Raw genomic sequence first — 24,699 nt, 5'->3', positions numbered from 1 at the left:
CTATCATTTTCAGAAGAAATGGAGAATAGATCATCAGCTCTGTCCTTATTTAGGAGTTAACTTTTTGAAGATGATCTAGTGTACTTGTCACATGCTCCACAAAGGTGCTCCACAATTATTGGATGTTACCTCATCAGCTTCCTCCTTTCTAAAAAGAAAAAGAAAAAGAAAAAAAACCTAGTCCTTTGGTACATTGTTTTTGCTCTTCTACAGACAGACCCTCTCCAGCTTTTCCACATATGCTGAAAATGTGTTGAGCAAGAGCAGACCCACTGATGTTTTAAAAGGCTTAACCAATGCTAGGCAAGGTGGGGAAAACTGAGGACCATGGGAAAGGTCATACATTACTGCACCATGTTCTAGGTATGTTTCTAACACTGTGACATTGGGCTTTTCTGGGCCCATTTCCCCAATTATAAAATAAGTGGGTTGGACTAAATGACTCTGAGGTTAGTTCTAATTACAAAACTCAGCCTCTACTTCCCAGCAACTCCATGCTGTATTTTTGTTATTATATGCTAGTATTCACATTAGGTTTGGAAAAGAGAAAGGAAGGGAGGAAGGGAGAGGAGGAAGGGAAGAGAAAACCAGTTCTACACTATGGACTTACTCAACTTGGGACCCAGCCTGACACCCTCCCCCCAAGTTCTTTCTTCTTTAACTATACTGTGTCAAGTCACCCACTGGGCAATGTCAAATCATTGCCCATCTCTGTCATCCCCATGCACCCTATCAGTATGTTATTTCTTGGTTTTGGTGTTTCTCTACTGCCTTGTGTTTGTCCCCTCTGAACATCACCCTATCATGTTGGTTCCTCTCCCTCATTTGGTCAGTGTCACTTTGAAGAGTTACATTACTGGTTTCTGAAGTGTCAGCAACCCTGCGCAACTGTCACACTTGATGAGCAGACTCCTGGTTCCATCCTTCAAGTCAGTGAGAATAATATGAAATACCATAAGGCTAACCCTGTGGAGCCCCACCAAATCTTCTGCTAGGGTTAATGGGGAGCCACTGATCACAATCCTGGAGAGAAACTACTCCCAGGGCCCCAGTGACTTCTCCAATTCTAATTCACACAACAGGAAACAAGTACCCCTGGGGAGGAGAGGGCCCCTGCTCTGTCAGTCACCCACGGCCAGGAAGTCCACATATCTGATGCTGCTCTGGATTCAGATACGAGGAAGAATTTGGACACGTTAGAGGTCAAACCTCCTCCCAGCACCCAGTCTATGATGAGGGCAGGGTGGTGGCAGTGGTGACTGTGGCAGTAGCGGGTGGTGGCGGCAGCGGTGCAGAGCAGGAAGCGTTATTTTTGCTGTTTTGTTAGGAGGCCCTAGGTGCTGAGAGAAGACTTTAGTCTCAGGAACCCAAAGTGTTGGGGGACAGGCCTGAGAAGTGGGGTGGGGACAGCAACCTGATTAAGAATGGAAAGGCCTTCATGTGGGGGCCAGCAGAGTATAGCCCAGACTTGTATCAGCTTAAAGGCGCAGGGTGCAGAGGGAGGCTGCGATTCCAGGTCTGCAGAGGCACCATGCTGGGAGGTCTGTGGGGACAAGGCCTGTGGAAGGGACGCAGGCTGGGAGTGCTAACTGGTTTTTTATTTTTGTATCAAGACACTGTGTTTAAAATCTGTACAAAGGACAAACTCCATGGGTTTCCGTTAGTGTTTTAAGAACTTTTCTTTAAAAAAAAAAGCCAACAAAATCACTGCCTTTTTGAAAGAGAAAGGACAGACACAAAAGAGACTCTGTAAAGAAAATGGGGCAAATTTTGGGTAGCATTACCCCAAGAGCAGAGGCAGAACCCAGATAATACCCAGGGGGCCCGCTAATGACACGGCCTCCACAGAACCTCATTTGCCAAATCTAAGGTCCCCTGGTCTAGTCGGGCCAATGCTCCTGGCCTTCGGGTGGGAAGCAGGTCACCCTGTGGTCTCTGCAGCTCTCCACAGGGACACAGAGATGGCTGGAGAGTTCTCCTCTCCAGCCCTCTGGCCCTACCCAGCAGTAGCCCCTTCCTGCTTCCACCCCATGGTCCCGCTTGAATCTGTTTCTTTCCCGAAGGTCATGTTCCTTGGTTGGATTAGGTGAGCCAGAAGGACCTGGGCCTGGAGCCCTCTCTTCTGGAGCCTCTTTGGATTCACGGGTTGGAGAGACATTTGTTCCAAAATTTTTGTTTAAAAATCAACAAAAACAAGACCCAGAAAAAAGACCAAGTCTGGGGGAGAAAGAGCTACTCTGCTCTTTAAAGCTCCCAAGTCTGGAGTTGGTTGGTGGTGCAGTTCCAAAAGAGGCAGAAGGCGAGCACCATGGGGGTGTCCAGCTGGTGCTTTCAGGCTCCCAGGAGTGTCTGTGGTCAGGTTCAGGGAGCTGGTTTCAGCTGCTTGTCTGTGGGTCCTCAGTTTCCCCAGGACTCATTTGCATCCCCATTTGAAGGGTTTGCTCAGGTTCGCTTCCTTGTTTGTGGTTTTATACATGCGGGCACATGCCCACATCTGTCTGTTTGTGCAGGTGGGTCTGCTGTCGGCTGTGGGTGCGTGCATATACATATATGTCTGTGCATGTCTTTGTGTGCATCCGTGTGTGCATGTGTGTGCGTGGATTTAGGACGGAGGGAGCCAAGAGATAGGCTGTGCTCCGGGCTGGAGCTATACCCGGGTAGTGGAGTGTGAGTGGGGCAGCCCAGTACTATTGAACCCTGCGGCAAAGGTGTTATAGGGATGCAGTGTTTGCAGCCCCACCAGGGAGTTGGGGATCATAGTGATGGTGTTGGGAGTCATGAGGGGGATGTCATCCGGGGAGCGCCGCAGGGTCAGCGTGTAGTCGGGCAGCGCAGTGAGGTGCAGAGTGTCATGGGGGGGGCCAGCCTCACACTCATGGTGGCTGGGGCCCAGCTGCAGTGCTGCCAGCTCCTCCTCAGGAGCAGCTCCCAGTTCAGGGGCCCCGGCTCCCCTCTGAGGGCTAGGCTGCCGCAGGGGCTCCTGACGCCGTTTGTCCTTGCGGTAGTAGAGGGCAGCAAAGGCCAGAACATTAAGGAACAGGAGGGAGGCCCCCACGGCAATGGTGACACTTAATTCGGTTGAGTAGTCACGAGGGTTCTCCACGAGGAGTGGCCCTGCATCCTGGTCCCCATTCCAGGACCCCTGGACATTCTCGCTGCCGGAGGCAGGGGAGATGGCTGGCCGCTTGGTGCTCCAGGTCTTGCCGTTGGGCCTGCGGGTGATGTGGGAGCTGTGGGTGGTATCCGGGGGCGGCACTTTGGTGGTTGTGGACGTATAGTGGAACATGTCATGCAGGTTGTATAGGTGGGGAACCAGGTGTTTCCAAAAGGCCACCTTAGTGGCCCGGTAATGATCACGGACCCTTGGTTTCAGACCGATGTGAAGGTAGAGTTGGTCTCGGGGGTTGTATTTGGACCAGGCCACTTCCTCAAAGCGGTTGGCCTTGGTGTGAATGAACTTGGTGTCCTGGGGGACCGGCTTGTTGGGATCCCTGAAATGCCACATGGAAATCTGGGGTCACCACTCTACCCAGATAAGGAAAGGGCCCAGCATCCTTCCTCTCACACCCACCCATGAACCTCTTCCCCAGTCCAAAACTTCCCACCACTTCCATCAATTTCAGACACCCTCCCTCTGTCCATGTCCCTCCTCTTCCCCAGGACTTTAACTCCTGTTGCCCCAGACAGCATCATGGAAACCGTCCCATCCTTCCCTGTGCCCATCCTGTAAGATAATGCTGTAGACGATTTTTCTTCTCACATGCTACTGAGCATCCATCAAATTTTTCAGCTGCCCTGTTTTCCCAAGAGCCCTTTAAAGGCTCTTTCTGAATGTACTTTATTCCCACTGTGCATGGCCTCCGACCATTTAACCTTGAATCCAGTGGTTCTGCCAGTAACTTACTCCAGCTCAATCCTAATGCTAACCAATTTTTGAACCTTAACAAAATTTTGAGGGAAAGAAATGGCATGAGAGACTCAAAAGGGGGCAGTGGGGGTGCGGGAGTGAAAGGTCACCAAGCAAAATTTGGGGAATATCTTAGGAAGGGAGGTGATGCAAGAGGATTAGACAGAGGAGCAGAGGGGAGGGCATGCTTAACTCCCAAAGAAGAACCACCCCCAACTTTCTCCTTACCCGGTCTTGGCAAAGTTGGTCCAATAAGTCATGACGACAGCACTGAGCATAACATCATTTTTGGAGAAGTTGCAAGGGAAGAGGTCTGTGGGGCCTACCATAGGGATGCCGAAAACATAAGGTACTTCGTCCCCATGAGCTGCATCTGACCAAGCAGGCTTCATGAGACTCTGGCAGTGATGGTAGAAGGCGTAGAAGTAGGTAGGTGAACCATAGCGGGCATGTAGATCAGCTGTCACCACCGAAGGCTCCACCCATTGGTGGTCAGTAAAGAGTGCCACCAGTGTTTTACGGCGGGTCTCAGGGTTGTCACGGTCTGCCCAGTCTGTGTACATGAACTTGATGGTCTCCCGCAAGGTGTCCTTACCCTCGGGATAGCCATACAGATTGTCCACAAAGTTGGAGACTGAGTAGTCAAAGTCAGTGCCGGAGACCCCATCTTCAGGGTCCACCACCCCTTCCACGAACTTGAGCCCCTCACCCTGGTTGACACCTAGCATGATGTCGTAGTTGAGGAACTCGCCCTGTTCCATGAGAATCTCAGGGTCATCAGGAATGACATCACCATCAATCACAGGGCCAAAGGCCACATGATAGCGGGCTGGCTGGATGTCCTGCTCTACCAACTCCTTGGCACTCTTCTGCCGAAGACAATCCACCATGTCCACTGTGTCCAGCACGTTGCAGCCCACCTTGTCTGCCAGCAGGCTGGTATACTTCACTGGCTGGTAGTTCACAGCCCAGCTGGACAGAGCAGAGCCACTTTGGATGATGGCCCTCTGGAAAAGCCCTACAGAAGACAGGCAGCACCAGGTCAGATCTGCTGAGTTGCTCACAGTCTAGGCCTTCCTCACCTGTCCCTGAACGACAAATCAAACACCTCCTCAATCCTTTGTCCCTGAGGCTGCCCTATGGGTTGAACAGACTGTGGGGAAAGAACCACCCTTTTGGCTGGGATGATGGGTTACGACCAGAGGAGGGGTTGCCAGGCCCCTTCCCTGACTGGTCCCCTGCCTGCTTCTTGCTTCTGTGTTCTGGGGTGATGGTTGGTAACTTGGGGGTTAAGGTAATGCCAGGAAGAATTAATCCCTTGGGTCCCAGATATCAACTTCCTTATGCTCCCTCTCTTTATCTCTCCTTGTCTTCCCCTCTTGCTTCCTGCCCAGCTGGGCCCAGCTCTGTGCCAGCACACCACCAGGGAGCTGGCACTTCCACCACAAAGGGGTCTTTTTCATGAGAGATGAGAAATGCAAGCAGGAGAGAGCCTCATATTCTGGGAGTTTGGGAAAGGATTCCAGAAGGCAAAGGCCTTGGGGTCTGAAAGTCTCCGGGGAATGTGCCCTCCCAGTCTGGAGTCTCCACAGAGACTTGCCTGTTCCTGAAGCTGGTGATGCCTCGGATCCAGATTTTCCCCTAGCTGAGAGGGATCCAGTCCCCCAAACTAAAAAAGTGGATGATTCCCACCCCCCAGGAATAAAAAAGGGTATCATTCTCTCCCTGGGTCCAGCATTCCCAAGGAAGAGAGAATCTGGCCCTCAGGCACACTATTCCATTCCTCCGAGAGGAAGGCAGTGTTCATGGGTGGAAAGGAATGGAGAGAAACATAGACTACTACTTAAGAGAGAGCCTCCCTTTTTGGAAGATTGTTCTCCATGAATCAATTACACACAAAAGACAGAGAGAACAAATCTTTAAGGCAGTCTGGCCTCCAGGGATGCAGGCTCCCAATTAGAGAGGGTATAGAATCACTCCAAGAAAGGCCTTCTCCTCCCAGAGCACTAGTCTTCAACCAGAGGAGGCATCATTCATATTTTTAGAGACAGGCACCCTTATAGCCAGTCACTTCACCCTCCTTTGTGGAAAAAAGGGACTTCTGTTCCCATTATTGTCACCTAGAAACACACTCTAAGGTAGGATGCCCACCTTAGTCTTCCCTCACCAGGATAGTCCTTGGAGGGACAGAGACAGAATTTCTAGGTCAGAGAAGGTGATTTTTCTCTCTCAGAGAGACAGGCCTTCTTCAGAGAGAGACTGGAAGTCTTCCTGTGAGAATATCACTAACTCAGGGCATTGATTTCAATGAAAAAAACCGTGTCCTCTCCCACAGACTTCTTTACTTCAGAGAAGGGTAGCTATTTCAGGAAGATCTCTCCTTCATGAGAAGCTCACCTTTGCCTTTCAGCGATAAAATGTGCTCTAGAGTCCAGAGGTGAAGAGAACTGCGTGAAAAAGGCCTATTCAGCCCCCTTGGAAGCATCACTAGCAGAAGGACCCACAGCAAGGGGAGAGGCTTTCCTTGTGGCTACAAATGAGAGTCTCCCTCTAGGGGCGGGTGATGTGCAGCCTGGAAGCAGGTCTGGAGCCTGATAATAGATCGCCATCCCTCAGAAAAAGCCCACCCCGCAGGTTAGTGATCTTCCCTTCAGACCCGTCTCCCCACTTAAGGGCAGCTCCCTTCTTATACAGACTTGTTCTTCAGAGAGAAAGGCAGAGAATGAGTGTTTTGTACACCTAAAAGCTAATTTCCACCCTAGATCTCTACCCTGAAGCCATGTGTCCTTCCCAGACGGAAAGATTTTCTCTGTCCCAAAAGAACCATTGTCCCTGCAGAGAGAGGCACTCTGCTCCCACTCTCCCAGGTAATACTCCCACATCAGAAGGAGAACCTTACGCTCTCAAGATATAAGTGGGATTCCCTCCTTCCCTCGCTCACACTGGGGGAATTACTCCTTCCCCTCGAGGAATAGCTCCCTTCCACTTTTCCCCAAAGGGATGCTGAGCTGGTAGAAGAGGGCTGGCTGCTTCCCCTGGGTGCTCCCAGGGTATAGAGCTGGGCACTTTGGAACATGGAAGGCCTGAGGCTCAGCACTTCACTCAGTTCATGTTTTGCCCCAAGAGGTACTCACCCTCAGAGTGATGTGACAGCGTCAGGAGGCTGACACAGGACGCGCCAATGCCTGAGCCAAAGACGGTGATTCGGCGGGGATCACCACCGAAGAAGGCAATATTCTCACTCACCCAGCGGAGGGCCTGGATTTGGTCAAGGAGCCCATAGTTGCCCTTGGCAGCCTGATCGCCAGTGCTTAGAAAACCTGGATCCGACAAAGGGCATGAGGACAGTGAAGGCAGGGCGATGGAAAGATTTGGGATGTAATGGTGAGCAGGGGTCCAGGGTGTGAGGACAGAGGTTTGGCATGCCGCCTGGTTCTTTCCACCTGGCTGATAAACTGCTGCCCCTCTCCTCAAGGTCCCGTGCCCTCAATACAGGAAGGACCTACTGGCTCCTTGCCTCCTGCTCATCCTCCAGTTTGGAAGGAAGGATTTCTAGACTATTCAAAGGGGTGCCTCTTGGTGGAGACACACAGCAGGAACTGCAATTGGCCAGGATCCAAAGCCTCTGCCCTGATGTACTCTCCTGGGCATTACCCTAGCACCTGGCAAGACAGAGTAGAAAGAGCAGAGGATGACCCCAGAGGCAGACAGTCCTTGGTTTGAGCCCTGGCTCTACCACTTACTGGCCATGTGGCCTTGGGCATGTTATTTGAAAGCTCTAGGCTATAGTTTCCTCTTCTGTCAAATGGGGATAAAAATTCGTCAAAGGGTTGTGATAAGGATAAAATGAACATAAGCCTCTCAAAAATGCTCAGCACATTGTAACTGTATCATTACTTCTCTTTCCTCTTCCCTCTCTCCCTGAAGGACGGGAAGATGCTGAGGGGCTACAAGCCCTAAGCCCTCCTTGCCCTTCCTGTACAAATTAGTCCATGTCCACCTCTTTCCAGGGATTTGGATGCCCCTTCCCCTCATTCTCTGGGCAGGTCCTCATTTCCCTTCCTTCAGGACCTAGTGAATCAGAAACCCTGGGGGTGGGGCCCAGCAATCTGTGTTTTGGTCAAGCTCTCCAGGTGATTCTGCTGTCTGCTAAAGTTGGAAAAACCACTGGCTTAGGCCCTTTTTTGTCTGACAGAGAATGGGGAAGTCAGTGCAGAGCGTTACCACAGAAACAGGTCTTCTTGCCCACCCACTGGGATTTGCTGCTGAGGAGACACGTCACCATGGAGACTACCTTCCCACCCACCTGCTGGGATTTGCTGCTGAGGAGACGTTGCCATGGAGACTACCTTCCCGCCCACCTGCTGGCTATTCCACAGAGATGTCCTATATTCCCCTCCACCCAGCTTCCATTTTAGACTGATCCTGCGGCCTCATTTCTGCTCTCTTCCCCAATCCTTAGGCTCCTTGCAAGGCTCTGTCTTCTCCTGCCTTTTGGAAGGGGTTCTTTCCGGGTGGGTAGTTGTGGCACTCCTCCACATTGGAAACCCATACCTGGGTCGGTATTTTTTGACCCCACACTTAAAAGCCCATTCGCAGCCCCTGGGATCAACTTTGTGAGAGGCCATGTTAGAGGAGGTTCCCTCAGCTCGGAGAGCTCTCCGGTGGTCCTGGTGGTCCCTGGGCAGAAGCTGAGTCAAATAGACTCAAGCAGGCACAAGACCTCATCACTGTCTTTCTTGAGTCCTTCTGTTTCTAGCTTCTGCAAAAGACCTCATTTCACCCTCTTCAAGGGTGTTATTAATTTACCTTTGGTACAATTAAGTATGTAAAGTACTTAGTTATTCCTCTCAGCAACTGGTCACAAGCTCTCTTTAGCCCCAGGTTCCCAATGAGGAAATAAGAAGGAATTAGAGAAAGCCTGAATGAAGATGAACGGAGGAGCCCTTTTTCCTCTAGACAAGGAGACCAAGTCCTCTTTTGCCCGGCCCATTCACAAACTAAAGCTGCTCCTGAGAGTCCTACAAAGTATGCTGACCAAGAGCCAAACCCAGCTGTCTGAGCCTTGAGACCCGCCAGCAACAGCCACTATGTGCTGCTCCTCGCCTGCTGGTCCTCCCTCCCTCCTCTCTCCTTCCCCCATATGCTCCTTTCCTCTTCTCTTACTTAGGCAATAGCACACTTGGCTTCAGCCCTTGCCAAGGTACCATTCAGTGAAATATGCCAACCACGTCTGTCCTAGTCGGTAGGAAGAACCTGCATTTGGATGTAGTAGAGTTCTCCAGCGCGTACCAATTTCCTAGGTTAGGAACAAAGGCCTGCAAAGACTGGGTGGAGGATTCAACTGTCACTCTGCTTCCTTGGACCATGAAGCTCAGGATACATGGCACTGAAGCATGTGGATGATGCCATGCCAACCATCCCTACTACACAAGCCCTGCTTGCAGTGCTGTATCCAACAGGCTCAGGCATATGATACAGCAAACGTGAGCGAGCACAAGCACAACAAAACCTGGCAGTCTGGGAGAGCAGCCACTCACTGCTAGTTCCCCAGCAACTCAGCCATCCACAGAAACCATGTGATAATGAGGGCTGAAATCCCAAACTCTAAAGACTATCAGAATAAATCTGAGCTGGTCTCCCTGCGCTCAGGTTTATACTGCAGTACATGGTGAGCTGCTTGTCAGCAGGAGACAAAGGAATCTGGCATGATGTATCAACCGGGTATCTGTGTCACTCAAGGCTTGACACTGACCAGGTTTTCAGTTTGTCCGAAGGGTACCTGAGCAATGGCATGGGATTAAATTCTGGAACCCAGAATAAAACTTGGCAAGCCCCCACTTCCTCAACACCAGGGATATCCACATCCTATATCCTGCTAGAGTCCCTTTCTTTTGTTGGTCTTAATCCCCGTGGGATACTAGAGAAGGCCCCACTGCCAGAGGGGTATCTGTAATACCCCTCTGCCTGGGATGGGATTCATGGACTAACTTGTGACATTCTCCAGACACATGAATCACCTGAGATGTCCAAAGAAGTACTTTAGAGTGAACTCTCTCTTGTGGCTCAGTGATCCAGAGTGCATGAAATTGGGGTATCAAAACTGGCCACCTGATCTGGATGTTTGGGAAGCAAAACAATAAAGCCTCAGCTACCCAGCAAAAATCTCCAAGTGTCAGGGACCAACCTATGTTCTACATCTGGTGTCAAAAGACAGAAACATCTTATATATACCCAGAATCCAGACTGTGGCCTATTGGTTACATTTGTGTTCCAGGGTGGGCACCAAAGGATACACAGGAAGTGGTGGGGAATTTCTGACCCAATCTCAGTTTGTGGGTCCTTCCTTCTGAGGTTTGGGTGATATTATTTTGGTTATTAATGGTTTAAGCCCAAAGAATAATATTCTTGCCCCTAGATGTGCTGTTCTGGTCATCCAGATGAGAGGAAGTTGTAAACTACCTGTGTGTGATGGTGGGGGTGGGAGGCAGTTCTTAACCTGAGTCTTATGGATGAGCTTCAGTGGGACCCATAAAATCATTTCTAGAAGTTTGTGTGTGTGCATTTTTCTAGGGAAGAGCCCCTAGGTTTTATTAGAATCGCAGAGAGGTCTAAGATTTCCCAAAAGGTTAAGAACTTCTGATTCAGAAGCTGAAGGATTAGAGCAGCTAAGGGTTGTAAAGCCACCAGCAAACCAGGATACCACTGGGAGTGCTCACCAGCAGGAGCCTTCTGTGCGACCTACAGCTCCCAACTGGCACTTCAAATCCTGCAAGCCTCTCCTTCTGTCTCCTTTCTGCTTCATTTTTCTGTGTCTCTCTTCTCTTGTTTTCTTTTTCCTCCCCCATTATTTTCTTCTCTTTCTTACTTCCTCCCCACTTTTCCCTACTCTTCTACCCTCTTTTCCTGCATCCCTAGCTGGTCTGAGAACATGGAACTGAAGCATACTTTTAGTAGTCTCTGTGCTTCCCAATAAACCCTACAGAATGGAGCTTTGTGTTTATAATTTTTAAAAGCAGGTGTGTTGAACATTTTTGATCCCTCTCACTATGAAAATAAAGTCACAAAATTATGTTGGGTCTTCAGCTGCCATGTACATGTGCCTGTATATCTGGGTGTGATTACGTTTGTATATTCATTCCTCTCCAAGAACTGTGTGGCCCTACAGTGTGGGTTTACAGCCACCTTCCTGGCACCATTTTTATGGTCAGAGACTCAGAAATCCCCTTTCTCAACAGGACAGAACAGCTTATGAGAGCCTTGCTGCGATATCTGGGGCAACTCAGGAAGACAGAAGCAGTGGCAGAAGCATGAAATCCCAAGCCAAGTGACTGTTGAGAGACCAGGGAGATGCCCTGCATGCTTTACACTCAGTATCCAGGTGCCACTGAAGGGGACACAGGCTCCACTTTTTTCAGGGAATATCATTTTTCTAGTCTGAACCCAAAAAAGGTGTCTGTCCATCCCATATAATATGAATGGCAAATCAAGAGGAGATTGCCTTTCTGCATACAGAACTGCACCCAAAAGTGAAACACAGCACCAAAGCCTCTGGGATTAGAACTGGCAAAGCGATATACTCCAAAGCAAATAAAAAGCAGGTCCTGTCAGCCAACTGGCCATGAAGTAAGCCATGCCTAACTGCTGGTTTGGCATCCAGGACCGCAGACCTGACAAAGCGCTTTGACCCCTACTGGAACTCTGAGGACAAGGGGCCTCCAGGCAAGAAGTTGGTGTTTTTCTGCCACTACAAGGATTGGGCTGCATGTGGTCCTGGAGGCCTGGGTGAACATCTGGAAGGGAGCAAGGCCCTGTATGCTTAGTCACCCTCTCTGAGGCACTGGTTTACCTCAAGACTTTGGCCACAGATAGGTATTAATAGTCACCATGGAAGGTACAGGGCAGAGAGGCTGCCTAAATCACTGACCCAGTGTGTGGACAACGGAGTATGTGTAGGACAGGGCGTTTGGGAAGTGAGTGTGTCTGTGTGGCAGTGCATTTGTGTGATGGGTTGGGAGTGTATGGGGACACAGGCAAAGAGAAAGGAGGAGAAACGTGTACATGTGTACCTAAGAGGTGTGCAGGTGTGGGGTACACACGAGTGTGGAGTGAGCAGAGGTGCGTGTGCACATGTGACTATGGTATCTAGATGTGTACGTATCTGTGGGTAGAGTGGGGAATATGTATAGCTGCATATATTGGATGCACATATCCAGGGTCTGCCTGGGAAGAGCATGTATGTGTGTGTGTGTATGTGTGGGGGACTATATAAGTGTAGTATACAGGATGTGTATGCAGATGTGGAAGGAGGGAACTGAGGGGCATGTGCATAGTATTTGTGTTTGTGTGGGGTGCGGAGGTATGGAGGTGCAGGCATGAGTGTATGTGTAGGGGGATATTGGTTTGTGTTTATGTGGGGAAGGTGAAGGATGTGTGTGTGCACAGTGACATTGGAGATGTGTAGATGGGGTGTGCAGGGGCTTAGGGGTGTGTGTGTATGTGTGTGTGGAAGGGATGTTGTGTACATTTAGGTATATGTGCGTGTGTGGTTTGTGTGGGGATGTGCATGCACAGGGTGTGGGTCTCCATGTAGCACATATATGTGGGGACAGAGGAAAGCATGAGTGTGGGGATGTACAGTGTGGAGGGGGTAGATGTGGATATAGAGATGTGGAGGGAGAGATAATATGGGGATGTGTGTGTGTGTGTGTGTGTGTGAAGGGTACAATGTGGTGTGAGGCTGTGGAGCATATAGAGGTATATGGGTATGTGGATGTGTGCACGTGGGAAACTATATGTGCACAGTGTACACAGCGTGGGGGATGTGTGCATGTGATGGGCTCTGTCCATGTGGATGTGGGGGTCTCTGTGTACAGGTAGATGTGTATGCTTGTGGTAAACCAGAAATCAGCATATGCATGGGAGTAGATGTGGGCAGTGTGGATATGTGCACATGTGAGGGTATGTGGGTGTGTGGCTATATGGCCAGCTAGAAGGAATATCTGTTTTTGTGGGGAGGGTGTTTCGAGATGGTGAGGGTAGGGATGAGGAAAAGACACTAGAAAACTCACAAATCCTACAAAACTCAGCCAAGCACAAGTCTGGAAGCAGAGACCGGGCTTGAGACCTACGAGAAGGTGTGAAGTTTTGAATGGAATTTTTAGTGGCATCCAAACATCTCAGGAGAGAGCCTGGAGACATGGGGGAGCTCCCAGTGCTTGGGTAGGGAGCGTGGGATAACATTTTTACTCTGGTCATTAACCCCAGCTAGAAAGCCAAAGATGCCCTTAACTCGCCATCATTCTTTCCTCCCTCCTTGAGAATGCAGGCTTCCCTCTAGGCACCTAGCGGGGAACCATACCTAGCACCCCAACCCGATAGTTGAGGGTGATGATGATGACGTTGCCATAACTGGCAAGGACGCTGCCATCAATCATGTTGCCAGTCCCTTCCATGTAAGACCCTCCGTGGATGTAGACCATGACAGGCTTAGCACCACTGTCCCGGATGTCTGCAAGGAGAAGGGGTGAGACCCAAGCTGGGTAGGGTGCCATTCCTCCCCCAACCCCGCCAGCCCTGGGGGGGTGTGGGCAGCAAAGCTATCCCAGGTGCCAGGACACCACCACCAACTCTGAGGGCAGGACTCAGGGAGCTGCTCAGCCTGGGGTTCAAGCATCGGCCAGAGATGACTGGACTTCAGTGTGTTTTTAAAGACTCTGGTTTCAAGTGCCTCCTCCCAGCTGAAGGCGCCAGGCATCCCTGATGCAGCTAGGCCTAGGTAGGCCAGGCCTGGGCCCAGGAGATGCATGGCAGAAGGGAGAGGAAGGGCTGGTCTCTTAGCTGGATCAAGTGAGTCCCTGCCCTGGGCACCCAGGAGTCCTGGGACCTGACATGGCTTCAGAGAGCAGGGGCTGGGGCTTCAGAGAGCAGGGGCTGAGACCCCTGAGACTAGACCAATTACATGGAAATATGGCCATTAGCAGCAGCTGGCCCCCCAGTGCAGACAGAGACAAGAGGGGTGACACAAGGAGAGAACAAGGAAGGATGTGCGGAAAGGGGAGTGAATGGCATAGATGGGGTGGGGGAGAAACCTTATCGACATAGTTTCTCAGCTATGTGCTCATTTGCCCCATTCTGCCAGGGCATCAGGCTGACTTAAGTGGAGACACTGGGGACGGAGAAGAGCAAGGGAGCAGAAGTGAGCATGAGAGAGCCTGCCCCAGTCAGCAATAAGAAGGAGATAGAGCCTCCCAGAGGCCATTCCATGAGGGACCTTCAAGAGGTTGCCCCAAGCCCAGGCAGCACAGAGTCAGGCTGGGCAGGCAAGAGAAGGCTCCCCATCTGCTGGTGTCTCCCCGCAGGCCCTCAGTGTGGGAGCTAGACCGGCGCTGTACCACACCAGTACAGCCCTGGCGTCCCCAGTGGGCCCCCCTGAGCTTCCTGGACCCTTCAGCGGCAGAAGGGCAGGGCCAGGACATGGAGGAAGAAGGCAATGCTCTACTGCTGAGCAAATACGACCTGCTTTTCCCAAGGAGGAAGACTGGTTTGACCATCACCCAAGGACCTTAGCCATCTACTGACTGGGCCATGGTGTCGCAGTCCAGTCTGGAGTTTTGCCCACAGTCTTCCCAGCCCTGCCCAGAAGCTGCTGCAGCCCCTGGCCCCAAGGCCACCTCTCCCTCTCTGGGACAAAGCTGAAGAGGCTCTAGGTGGTACTCTTCTTCAGCCCCAGTGGTTGTCCCTGTCTTCCTTAGCAGTTCAATACCCTGCTGGGCCCCTCTCCCAGAAGCCAGTCTCCCCACCAAACACAGGTGTTACCACAATGCAATACACTCATCTTCTGGCCCTTCCTCAGGGCGGGTGGCCATGACCCACAGAAGATGGGGGAGGAAACTGTCTCTGGCAGTGCCCACTTCCACGGGAGGACTGAGGACAGGGTGGGGACCAGGGCGAGGAGGATGCCCTCCCCATGGCTCTGCTTGTGGTCCTCTGCTCCCGCCAGTTGTGACCATCACCCTGGAACTGTCAGTGGCCAACCAGGCCTGAGATGCACGAACAGCCCAACGGCCTTGTACAGGAACAGAAACACATCAATGGACGGACAGACAGACAGACGGGGCTTCTCCCCATTGAGATGGGGAGGGGCTCTGTGCCATGCACCAGCCGTTGCACCCTGCAGCCCCCAAATACCTTCATCTTCATCCCCGTCATTATCCGCTAAGTCCTCGCCCTGTTTCTTAGCGCCGGATCCTGGGGACCAGACACAGGGAGACACAACAGCACAGAACAGAGAACAAAACAGAGAGAGAATTCAAAAACAGCATGACTGCAGTGTGGCCCAGCAAGCCAGCTCTGGGCCTGGGCCCAGGACAGGCAGGAGGGATGGCAAGAACTGAGGGAATGGGTGGGCTGAGGCCCAGACCTTCATCAGGACGATGGTGTTGCAGGTCCCTGCTGTGCTGGCCTCCCTGCACCTCCCTGCCCCACCTCCCTGTCCCCAGCAGTCCATCTCCACCAACTACCTTCCCAGTTAGGAAGGAGGTAGCAGCTGATGGGCCAGGGCACAGAGCCAAAGACCCGCTCAGGGAAAGGTTTTTTTTCTCAGGAAAGGGGCTGCACATGTGCACACAGGCAGGCTGAGCTGGAGAGCAGGGGCAGGCAGTGAGCTGAGAGGTGGCATTGCCAGCACTTGTGGATATGGATGTGAGCTACTGGGGCAGAGATGGGGCCCAGGGACCCCAGCCCTGAGCTGCCCAGGCGCAGTGGGCAGGCTCAAGCTGGGCCTCAGCTGACCCTGATTCCCACAGGAGAAAGTGGGAGATGAAGCTTTCCCTTTGGTTTTTCTCACTGGAGCCCCTGCTCTGGTTAATGGCAAATGGGGTTCCTGCCCACAGGAACCAGGCCTGAGAGCAGCAAGCATTGCTCCGAGAGCTAGAGAGAGCTAGAGAGGGAGGGAGGGAGGGAAAGGATGGAGAAAAGGGACATGAGAGAGATATAGGAATTATGGTAATAGCTCCTACCATGTACTGAATATTCAACATGGGCCAGACACTCTCCTTCTGCCATATTGCTTGACCCTTACACCCCAGTGAGGTAGGTACTAGCTCGATTCCTGTTTCACTCATGGGGAAACTGAGGTTCAGAGAGGTAAAGTGACTTGCTCAAGATCACAGAGCTAGGAAGTACTAGAGGTAAGATTCAAACCCAGGTCTGCTGACTCCAAAGCCCATGGTCTTTCCACTGCACCATGCCACCTTTCTGCTGTGGGGGAAAGGGAAGGGGAAAATAAATGAGAAACGAGGTGGAGCGTGGAGGGGGAAAGGAAAAGAGGGAAAGAAGAGACTGGAGGAAAGAAGAGAAACATTCAGGCCCTGGAGGTAAGCAGGCACCCATTCTCCTTTTTGCTCTAAGGAGACAAGAAGTATGCCTTGAGAATGGCTGCAGAGAAAGAGGACCTGCTGCCTAGATGCTGGACAGAGTGCGGAGACAGAAGTCATCCCGCAGGCATGCCTCTTGTCTATGACACCAGATGCTCTTAGCCTGGAGGCAGCAAATTACCCTCTTTCTCAGCTGCTCTGGTCTCTGGTGACTATTAATCAAAACAGAACCGCCCTCATCATACAATGGTTTTGCAACCAGGGCAAGAGCCCAGCCCAAAGGACAGAAACAGCCCCCAGCTTCCCGAACTTCTAGTGGTGCCTACTGCCTTCACACCTGCCAGTCTGGCCCTCAGAAACCCCGAGGGACATGGAGCATCATCACCCAGATGGTAGACAGCTCCACTCTTTAATGGAAAGGAGTCACTCATCCCTAACCATGAATTCCCTCCAACTCCATGGGCGTTTAGGAGGGGGGATGGGGCAAGTCTTCCCCCAGGAAATCCTTCACTTCACATGGGTCCTGACAAAGAAGATGCGACCCTTTTGCCCTCCTCTGGGAGTGTCCCTGGGTTGCTGCATTGTCCCAGCCCCCTCCACACACAGATGATGCCTTTGCTCCTTCAGCTTACCACTTACTGAGAAACTTCTTGCTGCCATGCCTGTCACCCAGGCCAGCTCGACCAACATCCCCCATCCGACACTGTGCTGCTACGGGATCCCAGCCAGGCCAGTCCTGCCTACCCTATGCACACCTAAACCCTAATAACCTCTAGGTCTCCCCCATGAAGCAGGGTTTGTAACTCCTTTCCAAATGGCCAGTGCACCTTGGGTATGGAACTCATTTGAACAGCTAAGTGACCAAATGCCCGCCCCCAAACTGTCTGAGATCCACTTCCCAGCAGGGCCTGCACGGCTTACTTAACCCCGCTGAGTTTGAATACTAGGTGAGGTGCTTCTTCAGAGTAGTAATCAGGCCTTTACTGTTTCTAAATCTTTCCTCTGCCTCACATCCCTCCACATAATAACAGCACCTAGCACATGGCCTTGCCCATAGTCACCAGTCAGTCAATGGTAAATGTTTCTATAGTCAGCTCTCAAGCCAAACTCAGGATAGGATGGGATTGCCCTTGGCGCCTGGGGAGATCATTCCTGCTAGGAAACAGCTAATGTTACTGTCAACTCCTCTCCCTCCCTGTCCCCACAAGTAAGTAATCCATAGGAGCAGGCTTAAGGGGCCCTCTCCAGAATTCATTTATAGGCTAATAGAACGTGAAGGCCAGAATGGGTCCCCTACTACCTTCAGATGCAGAACCAGAAGTTCTTTCAGGAAAAGACATGTCTAAAGTCTCCCTGTGTGTTAGCAGCCGAGCTGGGACTCAGCCAGGCTTTGTGGTTCAGGACCTGTACTCTTTCTGCAGCACCACAGTGCTTCTCCCTTCATGCAAAAAAGTGTTTACTGCTTGCTTACTGTCCATAAGGTCCTGGGTTGGGGCTGGGGATGTGGCAGAACACCATCCCTCAGGCAGCAGCCGTTATTCAATGCTTCAGTGTGAATCGAAGGCACTGCACATATGCGCAACACGGAGATTCCTGGGCTCTGCCTCCAGAGGTTCTGACTCAGTGGGGGACATCCCGTCCCAGGAATCCTGACAACCCCACTCGGGAATCTTGCCCTAGGATTTTGCAGGAAAATCAACTCCAAGCTTGCCAAAGGGTGGTAGGGATCAGGCTGTGACTTTTTCACCTGCTCCTTAGGCTGCCACTGTTCCTAGTTCGGCCCAACCCATCCACAGATTTCACCACTCTTTTCAAAGTTGGGAAGGTGGGAATGACCAGACAGGAGTTGCCTCTCGTGTGCTACAGTGGAAAGAGCACTGCCTCGAGGGTCAAGAGACCCAGGTTTTAGTCCCAGCTCTGCCACAGACCAGCCACAGGGCCTTTAGCAGCAGCAAGTCACTCCCTTGGGCTTGTTTCCTCATCCATAAAAGTGGGATACCAGTTCCTGCCTTAGAAGCTCCCAGATATATGCAGAGGGTTTTATGAGGTAAGTATGAAAGCGGTTTGCAGAAAACATGAACTAGTAATCAAACAGGATGAATTATTGTACAGGGGGAACCAATTTCTCCCAGCGAGAGGATAAATGTAAAATTCAGGCTCTTGGGCCTCCTTTGGAGTGCAGAGTTCCTGGAGACCCCCAGGGTATGTCACCAGATAGCCCACCTCATAGTGGCCAGAGGTGGTGGGTGGGGTAGCAGGATGACTTTGGTGTGAGCTTCAGGGCTGAAGAACTGAGTCTAGACCTTCAACCAGGGCAAGCACATGAGCACAGAGGGATGAACTGGTGGCTCCCTGACTGGAAAAAAGAAAGAGCCCCTGGCTCCCTCTCTGCAGCCTGGAGTTTCTCCCGCGTGTCTCACGGAGAACCATCGGCTCTGTCTTCCGCACATACTTAAGGGGAATTTGGGGCTGGGAAGAATAGAAGCAATGGGGTTGCTGCTTCTGCTCTGAATCTGCCTTAGGCCACCAACTCCTTCCTGAAAAGCAGCCAGGGCCCTTAGATGAGGTGGACCTTTCACCTGCTCACCGCCCACTGAGCCTGGGCTACTTGAAGGAAGGCTGGGTCCTCCGGGGTAAGGGCAGGTGGGCGGGAAGCCCTCCCTCTCTCTCTCTCTCCCTCCCCTCCGGCTCACTACCTACCTCCTTTCCTACAAATTTTCTTGTTGGGCTTTCGGGTGCATTCCTTGGAAATCCGCTTTACTGTAAAATGAATAAAAAACTAAAAAATAACAGGAGGCCTCTGCCCAGGGGCATGCATCCCCCACCCATCCAGGTCCCAAGAGCTGCTCTGCAGGCGGCACATGGCAGAGAGCCTATCCTACCATCTCCTTGTTTCTGTCACTTACCTTCGTGTGACCCCTGCGGGAGGAGGCATCAGCTAGTGAAAGAGGTGGCACCTAAGCAATGCCCACCAGGCCTGTTCCCCGCTCCCCACAGCTCCCTCGGCCACACACACCTACCACCTTTCAAAGCAGGTGGAATGGCAACGGGGGGCCTGGTGAAGCCATCGTCTTCCTGCGGGCAACTGCCAGCGGTGACCCATACTGCCCCAGGGAGCCCCCATCCAGAGCTCTGGCCCTAGACCTATCAAAGCCCTCAGGCCTGGCTGGGCCCCTCCTGGTAACAGTGTCACTCACACATGGGAGCTCAGACAATGCTGGGAAAGGGAAGAACAGGGAGGAGGAAGGGAAAGGCCAAGCAGAGTGATGGTTAGAAGCATTTCAACAGACAGACAGATACATGCTGCAGGGCACACAACCACATGCAAGCCACAAGCACAGCAGGGCAGGTGGGAGGCACGGAGGGCAGCGCCTGCCCTTAGCACTCACCATCCTCTGTGGGCACATAGACATTCAGGTAGAGGCAATCTTCGCTGGGCTCCTGGATGTAAGTAGTGACGATATCCAAGTTGGCAGTGAACCAGACGGGCAGCATGACTTCGGGCACAGCTGTGTGGATGTTCTGGGGGCACACTGGGGGAAAGTGTGTGGCGTTCCGGATGCCCGACCAGGATGGGGGTGGTTCAGGGGGCAGGAAACGTTTCTCGCCGATTGGGGGAGCTGCGTAGGGCACCCCCAGGTATTGGTCCACAGGTCCCAGGATTTCACTGGGTAATGGTACCCGGGTACCCCTTAACTTCCCAAAGTGAGTGTTGACTGTGGGTGCTGGGGCCTGCGTACTGGCCCTCAGCACCAAACTGAGGAACCACAGGGTGAGGCACAGGCTCCAGCCGACTGTGGGCTTGGGGCTCAGGGACAGCGAAGGCGGGCCAAGCTGTAGACACATGTTCTGGGCAGGGGGACTTGCAGGAAAGGCAGACTCCAGGGTCACAGCATCAGCCCAATAGGCAGCCCCTTCATGGCCACACTGACTTGAACCTCCAGACTGAGCTCTTGAGGGACACCTACAGGTGCCCTGGCAGGTACAGAGCAGATCGTCCAAGCACCACAGCTTCAGAAAAGGGGGTCCCTCAGGACCAGTCAGACCTGTGGAAAGAGGGAAGTATCTATCATCCAAGATGGTCCAGGAGGGTCACAGAGCCCTGAGGCCCTGCTGGGCTGCTACAGTGAGGTGAGGTTTCACAGGTTCAGGGTTCCAGGGACCCACAGATAATCTCCACTGCCAGTCAGAACTATTGTGTCTGGCCATGGTTGGAAAATCTGAGGGGATTGACAGAATGACAGTTTTTGCCACTGCCAGTTCTCAGTCCCCAACTCCAATGCCTCAGCCAATGGAGCTCATGGGAGTCAGCTGGAGCCAGAGTAGCATGTGGGGTGGGCAACGGTGGGGGCGCTGCAAATGGATCTCAGGTCCCTCAGCATGCTGCAAGAACAAGAGCCTTCCAGCCAGCTGGGCTCAGTCATCCCACACAGGGACCTCCCCACCAGGTGAGGGTAGGATGTCAACCTCACTCTGGGTCTCTAAGGCATAAGAAGCCAAAGCAGAAGATAGGCAAAGGGTCCCATAGAGAGACTTCCTCACCCTCAGGCAGGGCAGGGAGCAGGACAGCCATCCACAAGGAGCCCCAGACTCTACTGTGCCCTCCTACACATTTCTCCTCAGCCCTCACTGCTCCCAAACCCTAAAGCCTTAGTCCTTTCCGTCAGCTTTCTAATTCACACGGAGTGCCAGACCTGAGGCAGAAACCATTCTGCCTAACACCCTAGGCATTGTTGATGCTCAGCCAGTATGAAATAAACAATGGAGTGCAGGGGATACACACACTCAGAGACTCACAGGAATAAACTCCCAAAGACTCAAAGAAGGAGTGAGAGAAACCAAGCCAGGATCACAGACACAGACACTCACGGAGACATACATTCCAAACCCACAGAGACCCCCTCATATTGTCCCATATTCTGAGACAGAGAGCCTCACTGAACCAGAGACTCACAGAGAGATACATTCAGAGACACACACAGAGACTTACTAAAATATAATCACACATGCCACATAGGTAAATATCCAGAGACACATGCAGCATAATGGTCAGCATAATGGTGACACACAGGTGGAGACAGAAACAGAAATGGCAACACACTCAAGACACACAGGCCTTCTAACATGTAGTTATACAGTCAACACATATACAAAGGCATACACAGACATTCCTAGACACAGGCATACACACACACACACACACACACACACACACACACACACACACACACACACACACACACACACACACACACACACACACACACACACACACACACACACACACACACACACACACACACACAATTTCATTTTCCCCATCTCTCCCGCCTTTCCAAGATTGTAGGCCTGCTCCTTTAAGAACTGGCTGAAGGGGTGAGGGAGGGAGACTGGGAACACCACTTGAAGGGAATTAGTGTGCTTGTGAGTGTGTGTGAGAGAAAGAGAGAGGGAGAGAGGTGGGGGGAGAGGGAGAGAGAGAGGGAGGGAAGAAGGAAAAGGAGGAGGAGGGAGGCGGCATAGCTGCTACAGGGGTGGGGGCTCAGAGGAAATGGGAGTTAAGTATGGGGGTTGAGATCCCAGACACAGCCCAGAATGCACCCGGATGGGGGGAGGGAGGGAAGGGGTAGGAGTAGGGAGGTGGGGCAGGAGAGAGAGAGAGAGAAAAAAAGAGAGTGTGTGTGTATGGGGTGGGGGTTGTCCGCAGCTGAGTTCACACAATCCCCCCATTCACCGTCTCCATGGCAACTCTGGGGCACAGACCGCTCATTCACGCAGCTTCTCCGCCAGCAATCCCCCCCTATTAACCTCTTCGCTGCCGCCCCTCCACAATTCCATTAACCCTTTCAGGATGCCTCCCTCTCCAGTAACCCTTCTGTGCCAAACACCTTCCCCCATGAGTCAATTCCCTGCAGCCCTTCCCCCATGAACACCTAGACGAATCGACCGACCCCCAAACGCCCTCTGTACCCTAGGATCTACAGTGCTACAGTGCTCCCCAAGGCCAAGATCTCCATCCTGGTCCAACTTGCAGTTTGGGAGAAGACAGGGGGAGGTGGCAATGCCGGAGGTTAGGATGGCATCTAGGGGTATTTTGGGGGCTGTGGCAGTATTGGGCGAGGGGCTTTGTGCTGGAATGCACTGGCATTGAGGACTGCGGTATCGGTATCGGGGGCTACGCAGTCTCCGAACGGTATTGGGGGACGGAGCTGCATTGGAATGGGGAGGATGGGATAAAGGCCTCCGTTGGCGGAGGGGGGGGCGCGGCTGCAGAGTGGGGGAGGGGGTCTAGCTGTGAGATGCTGTGGTGGGAGAGGGATGGGGCAACACTGCGGGGGAGGGGGTACTGGCAATGTGCGATGCTGGAATGGGACTGGGGGTCCTCAGTAGGTGTATTTTCATGAACATGCGGGCCGGGCAGTGGAAATAGGGATCACGGGCGGGAGGATGATATAGATGCGGGATTCAGGGAGGAGGAGGAGGAGAGAAGTGGGGGAGGATTATGGGGGTCAGGGGTGCCGATGGAGAACATGGGGTTGAGAAGGATGGGGAGCACTGACTGGGGACTGGAGGAGCCTGGGACTGGGAGCGGATAGAATCAGAGCAAGGTATGGGCAGCTAGAGGATGAGAGACCGGGGCAGGCGGCCTCACCTGTTCCCCGGGCTGTTCGGAGCGACTGAACCGGGCCGCGGACCACCCATATCGCCTCCAGGCCAAGGGCTCCGCACCTGAATCCCCGAAATCTGCTCTCTGGCAGCCTGGCTGCTGTGCCCGCGCACCAAGGGGGCGCGCTGCGCGTGCCCGGACACGGGGGGTGGGGGTTGGGGGCGCGGTCCCTACCATTAACTCCTTTTGTGCCGAGATGGCTCAAGTCTTGGGGCTTGGCTCAATTCCTCCCCTGCTCAAGCATGCTCTGCTCCTGCTGTCTCGCGCTCTCTGCCACCCTCTCTCACACACACTGAATTACAGTCAGATCATCTTCTAGGGCAGCCAAGTCTAAAGTTTACCTGCAAAGGTTGAGACCTTGAGATAAAGGGAGAAACTGAGGCACTGCCTGTAAGAGGTCCATCATGCACCAGAGACACCTCCCCATGTCACTCAGCACCCCTCACCTCTCCTCAGCACCAGCACTACTCAGGCAACATCCAGCGTTCAGGGGGCACTTTGCTCTCATCCTGTCGTGCTCCCAAAGGTCAATGTTGTTCTTTCTGCTGGGGCATGTCAGACTGTCAGCATGCAGGTTGTCCAACTATTTCTGTCTCCCTCCAGATCCAGCTGCCTCTATGGCTTGTGTTTCTGTACACAGTACAACCTGTCCAGTTTGTTCAGCCCCCAGCCCCAACCAAGCCCTTCTGAGTGTCCCTTACCCCTGCCAAGCCTCTACCCCTGTAGTTCCTCAGAATGTTTATGTCAGAACACAAAAGGAAAGCTTCAGTCATATCTACCTTTATCCTGTGGCAGAGTTCCATTCCTTCTGCACACAACTCTTTAAACTCACTAAGTCCCATCTGAGCAAGGGCTTCATGGACCTCAAAGAGGGATTTTAGTTATTTACTTTTGTTAACTTGGGTATTGATGGGTGTGCTTCTGGTTTGACAGCACAATTGACACTTCCCAGTGACACAGCACAACTAGGGCCTGGACGGCATCCTCAAGTTGTCAGCCTGTCCTGTGCCATCCACCCACCGGGCCAGGGCGGGGTCCTCTGCCAGCCCCAGCTGGGCACACAGAAAGACTTGATTGCAGTAAACCAGTTAGCTCTCCTAGGCAGCCTTAGATCCAGAGCTGCAAAACTGAAGGCAAGGGGGCTGAGAATGGCCCTGCCATAGTCCAAAAGTGGCTCTGGAGCAACAGTTTTTTGTTTTCTCTACTGTAATGTAAAATGGGAGGGAGCAAGTCATCCTGGGTAAGTGCCATGGCTGGTTGTGTAAAAACGAGCAGGTCTAGCAACAGTGCAGAGAAAAAGGTGCTTCCTTTTACTGTTCTTTCTCTAGCACCATACCATCCCTCCTACCACATACTGGATGGTGATGCTTGCCAATGGAGGGCAGTTTTCCATCCCAGAAATGTGACTCTCAGGGGAGGTCTCTGTTTAGGGCACTGCTCAGTGTACTAGGGGAGCACACAGGGCAGCAAAGGGGCAGGCAGTGTCTGTGCCCTCCCTCCCAGGCTTATTCAAGGCCCAGCATGTGGGAGGGGTGGAAGGAGAACCAGGTTCCACCGACTCTTCCTGTGGCCCAGTGGCCCCTCCCCAATCCCAGTGTTATTTGCCCCACGAAGAAAAGCTGTAAAGCTGAGAGTAACATCTAGATGAGAAGTAAGCTGCCCTTCTTAAGAGACAAAAGGCCCAAACCTTAATATGTTGCCAGGTTGGAGAAGGGAAGAGAGGCTAGCAATCCAATTAGAATTAAGAA

General features: G+C 52.4%; 1 protein-coding gene across 3 annotated transcripts; it reads right to left on the bottom strand.

The window, feature by feature from the left end:
* Positions 1–1,660: 1,660 nt before the first annotated feature.
* On the bottom strand, positions 1,661–20,220 carry NLGN3 (neuroligin 3). Of its 3 annotated transcripts, XM_036898328.2 has the most exons (7): positions 19,674–20,220; positions 18,985–19,044; positions 15,098–15,157; positions 13,269–13,418; positions 7,042–7,227; positions 4,136–4,925; positions 1,661–3,491 (listed from the first exon to the last, which is right to left on the bottom strand). In XM_036898328.2, exons 1-7 carry the CDS (start codon positions 20,128–20,130, stop codon positions 2,648–2,650), a joined length of 2,547 nt encoding a protein of 848 aa, XP_036754223.2. In that variant the 5' UTR covers positions 20,131–20,220; the 3' UTR covers positions 1,661–2,647. The 3 variants fall into 3 exon arrangements, with proteins under 3 accessions (XP_036754223.2, XP_036754221.2, XP_036754222.2); XM_036898326.2 differs by lacking the exon at positions 18,985–19,044; XM_036898327.2 differs by lacking the exons at positions 15,098–15,157; positions 18,985–19,044.
* Positions 20,221–24,699: the final 4,479 nt, after the last annotated feature.

This window comes from Manis pentadactyla, chromosome X (assembly GCF_030020395.1).
Source record: "Manis pentadactyla isolate mManPen7 chromosome X, mManPen7.hap1, whole genome shotgun sequence".
Lineage (NCBI taxonomy): Eukaryota > Metazoa > Chordata > Mammalia > Pholidota > Manidae > Manis > Manis pentadactyla.
This window is presented reverse-complemented; position numbering and strand designations above follow the sequence as displayed.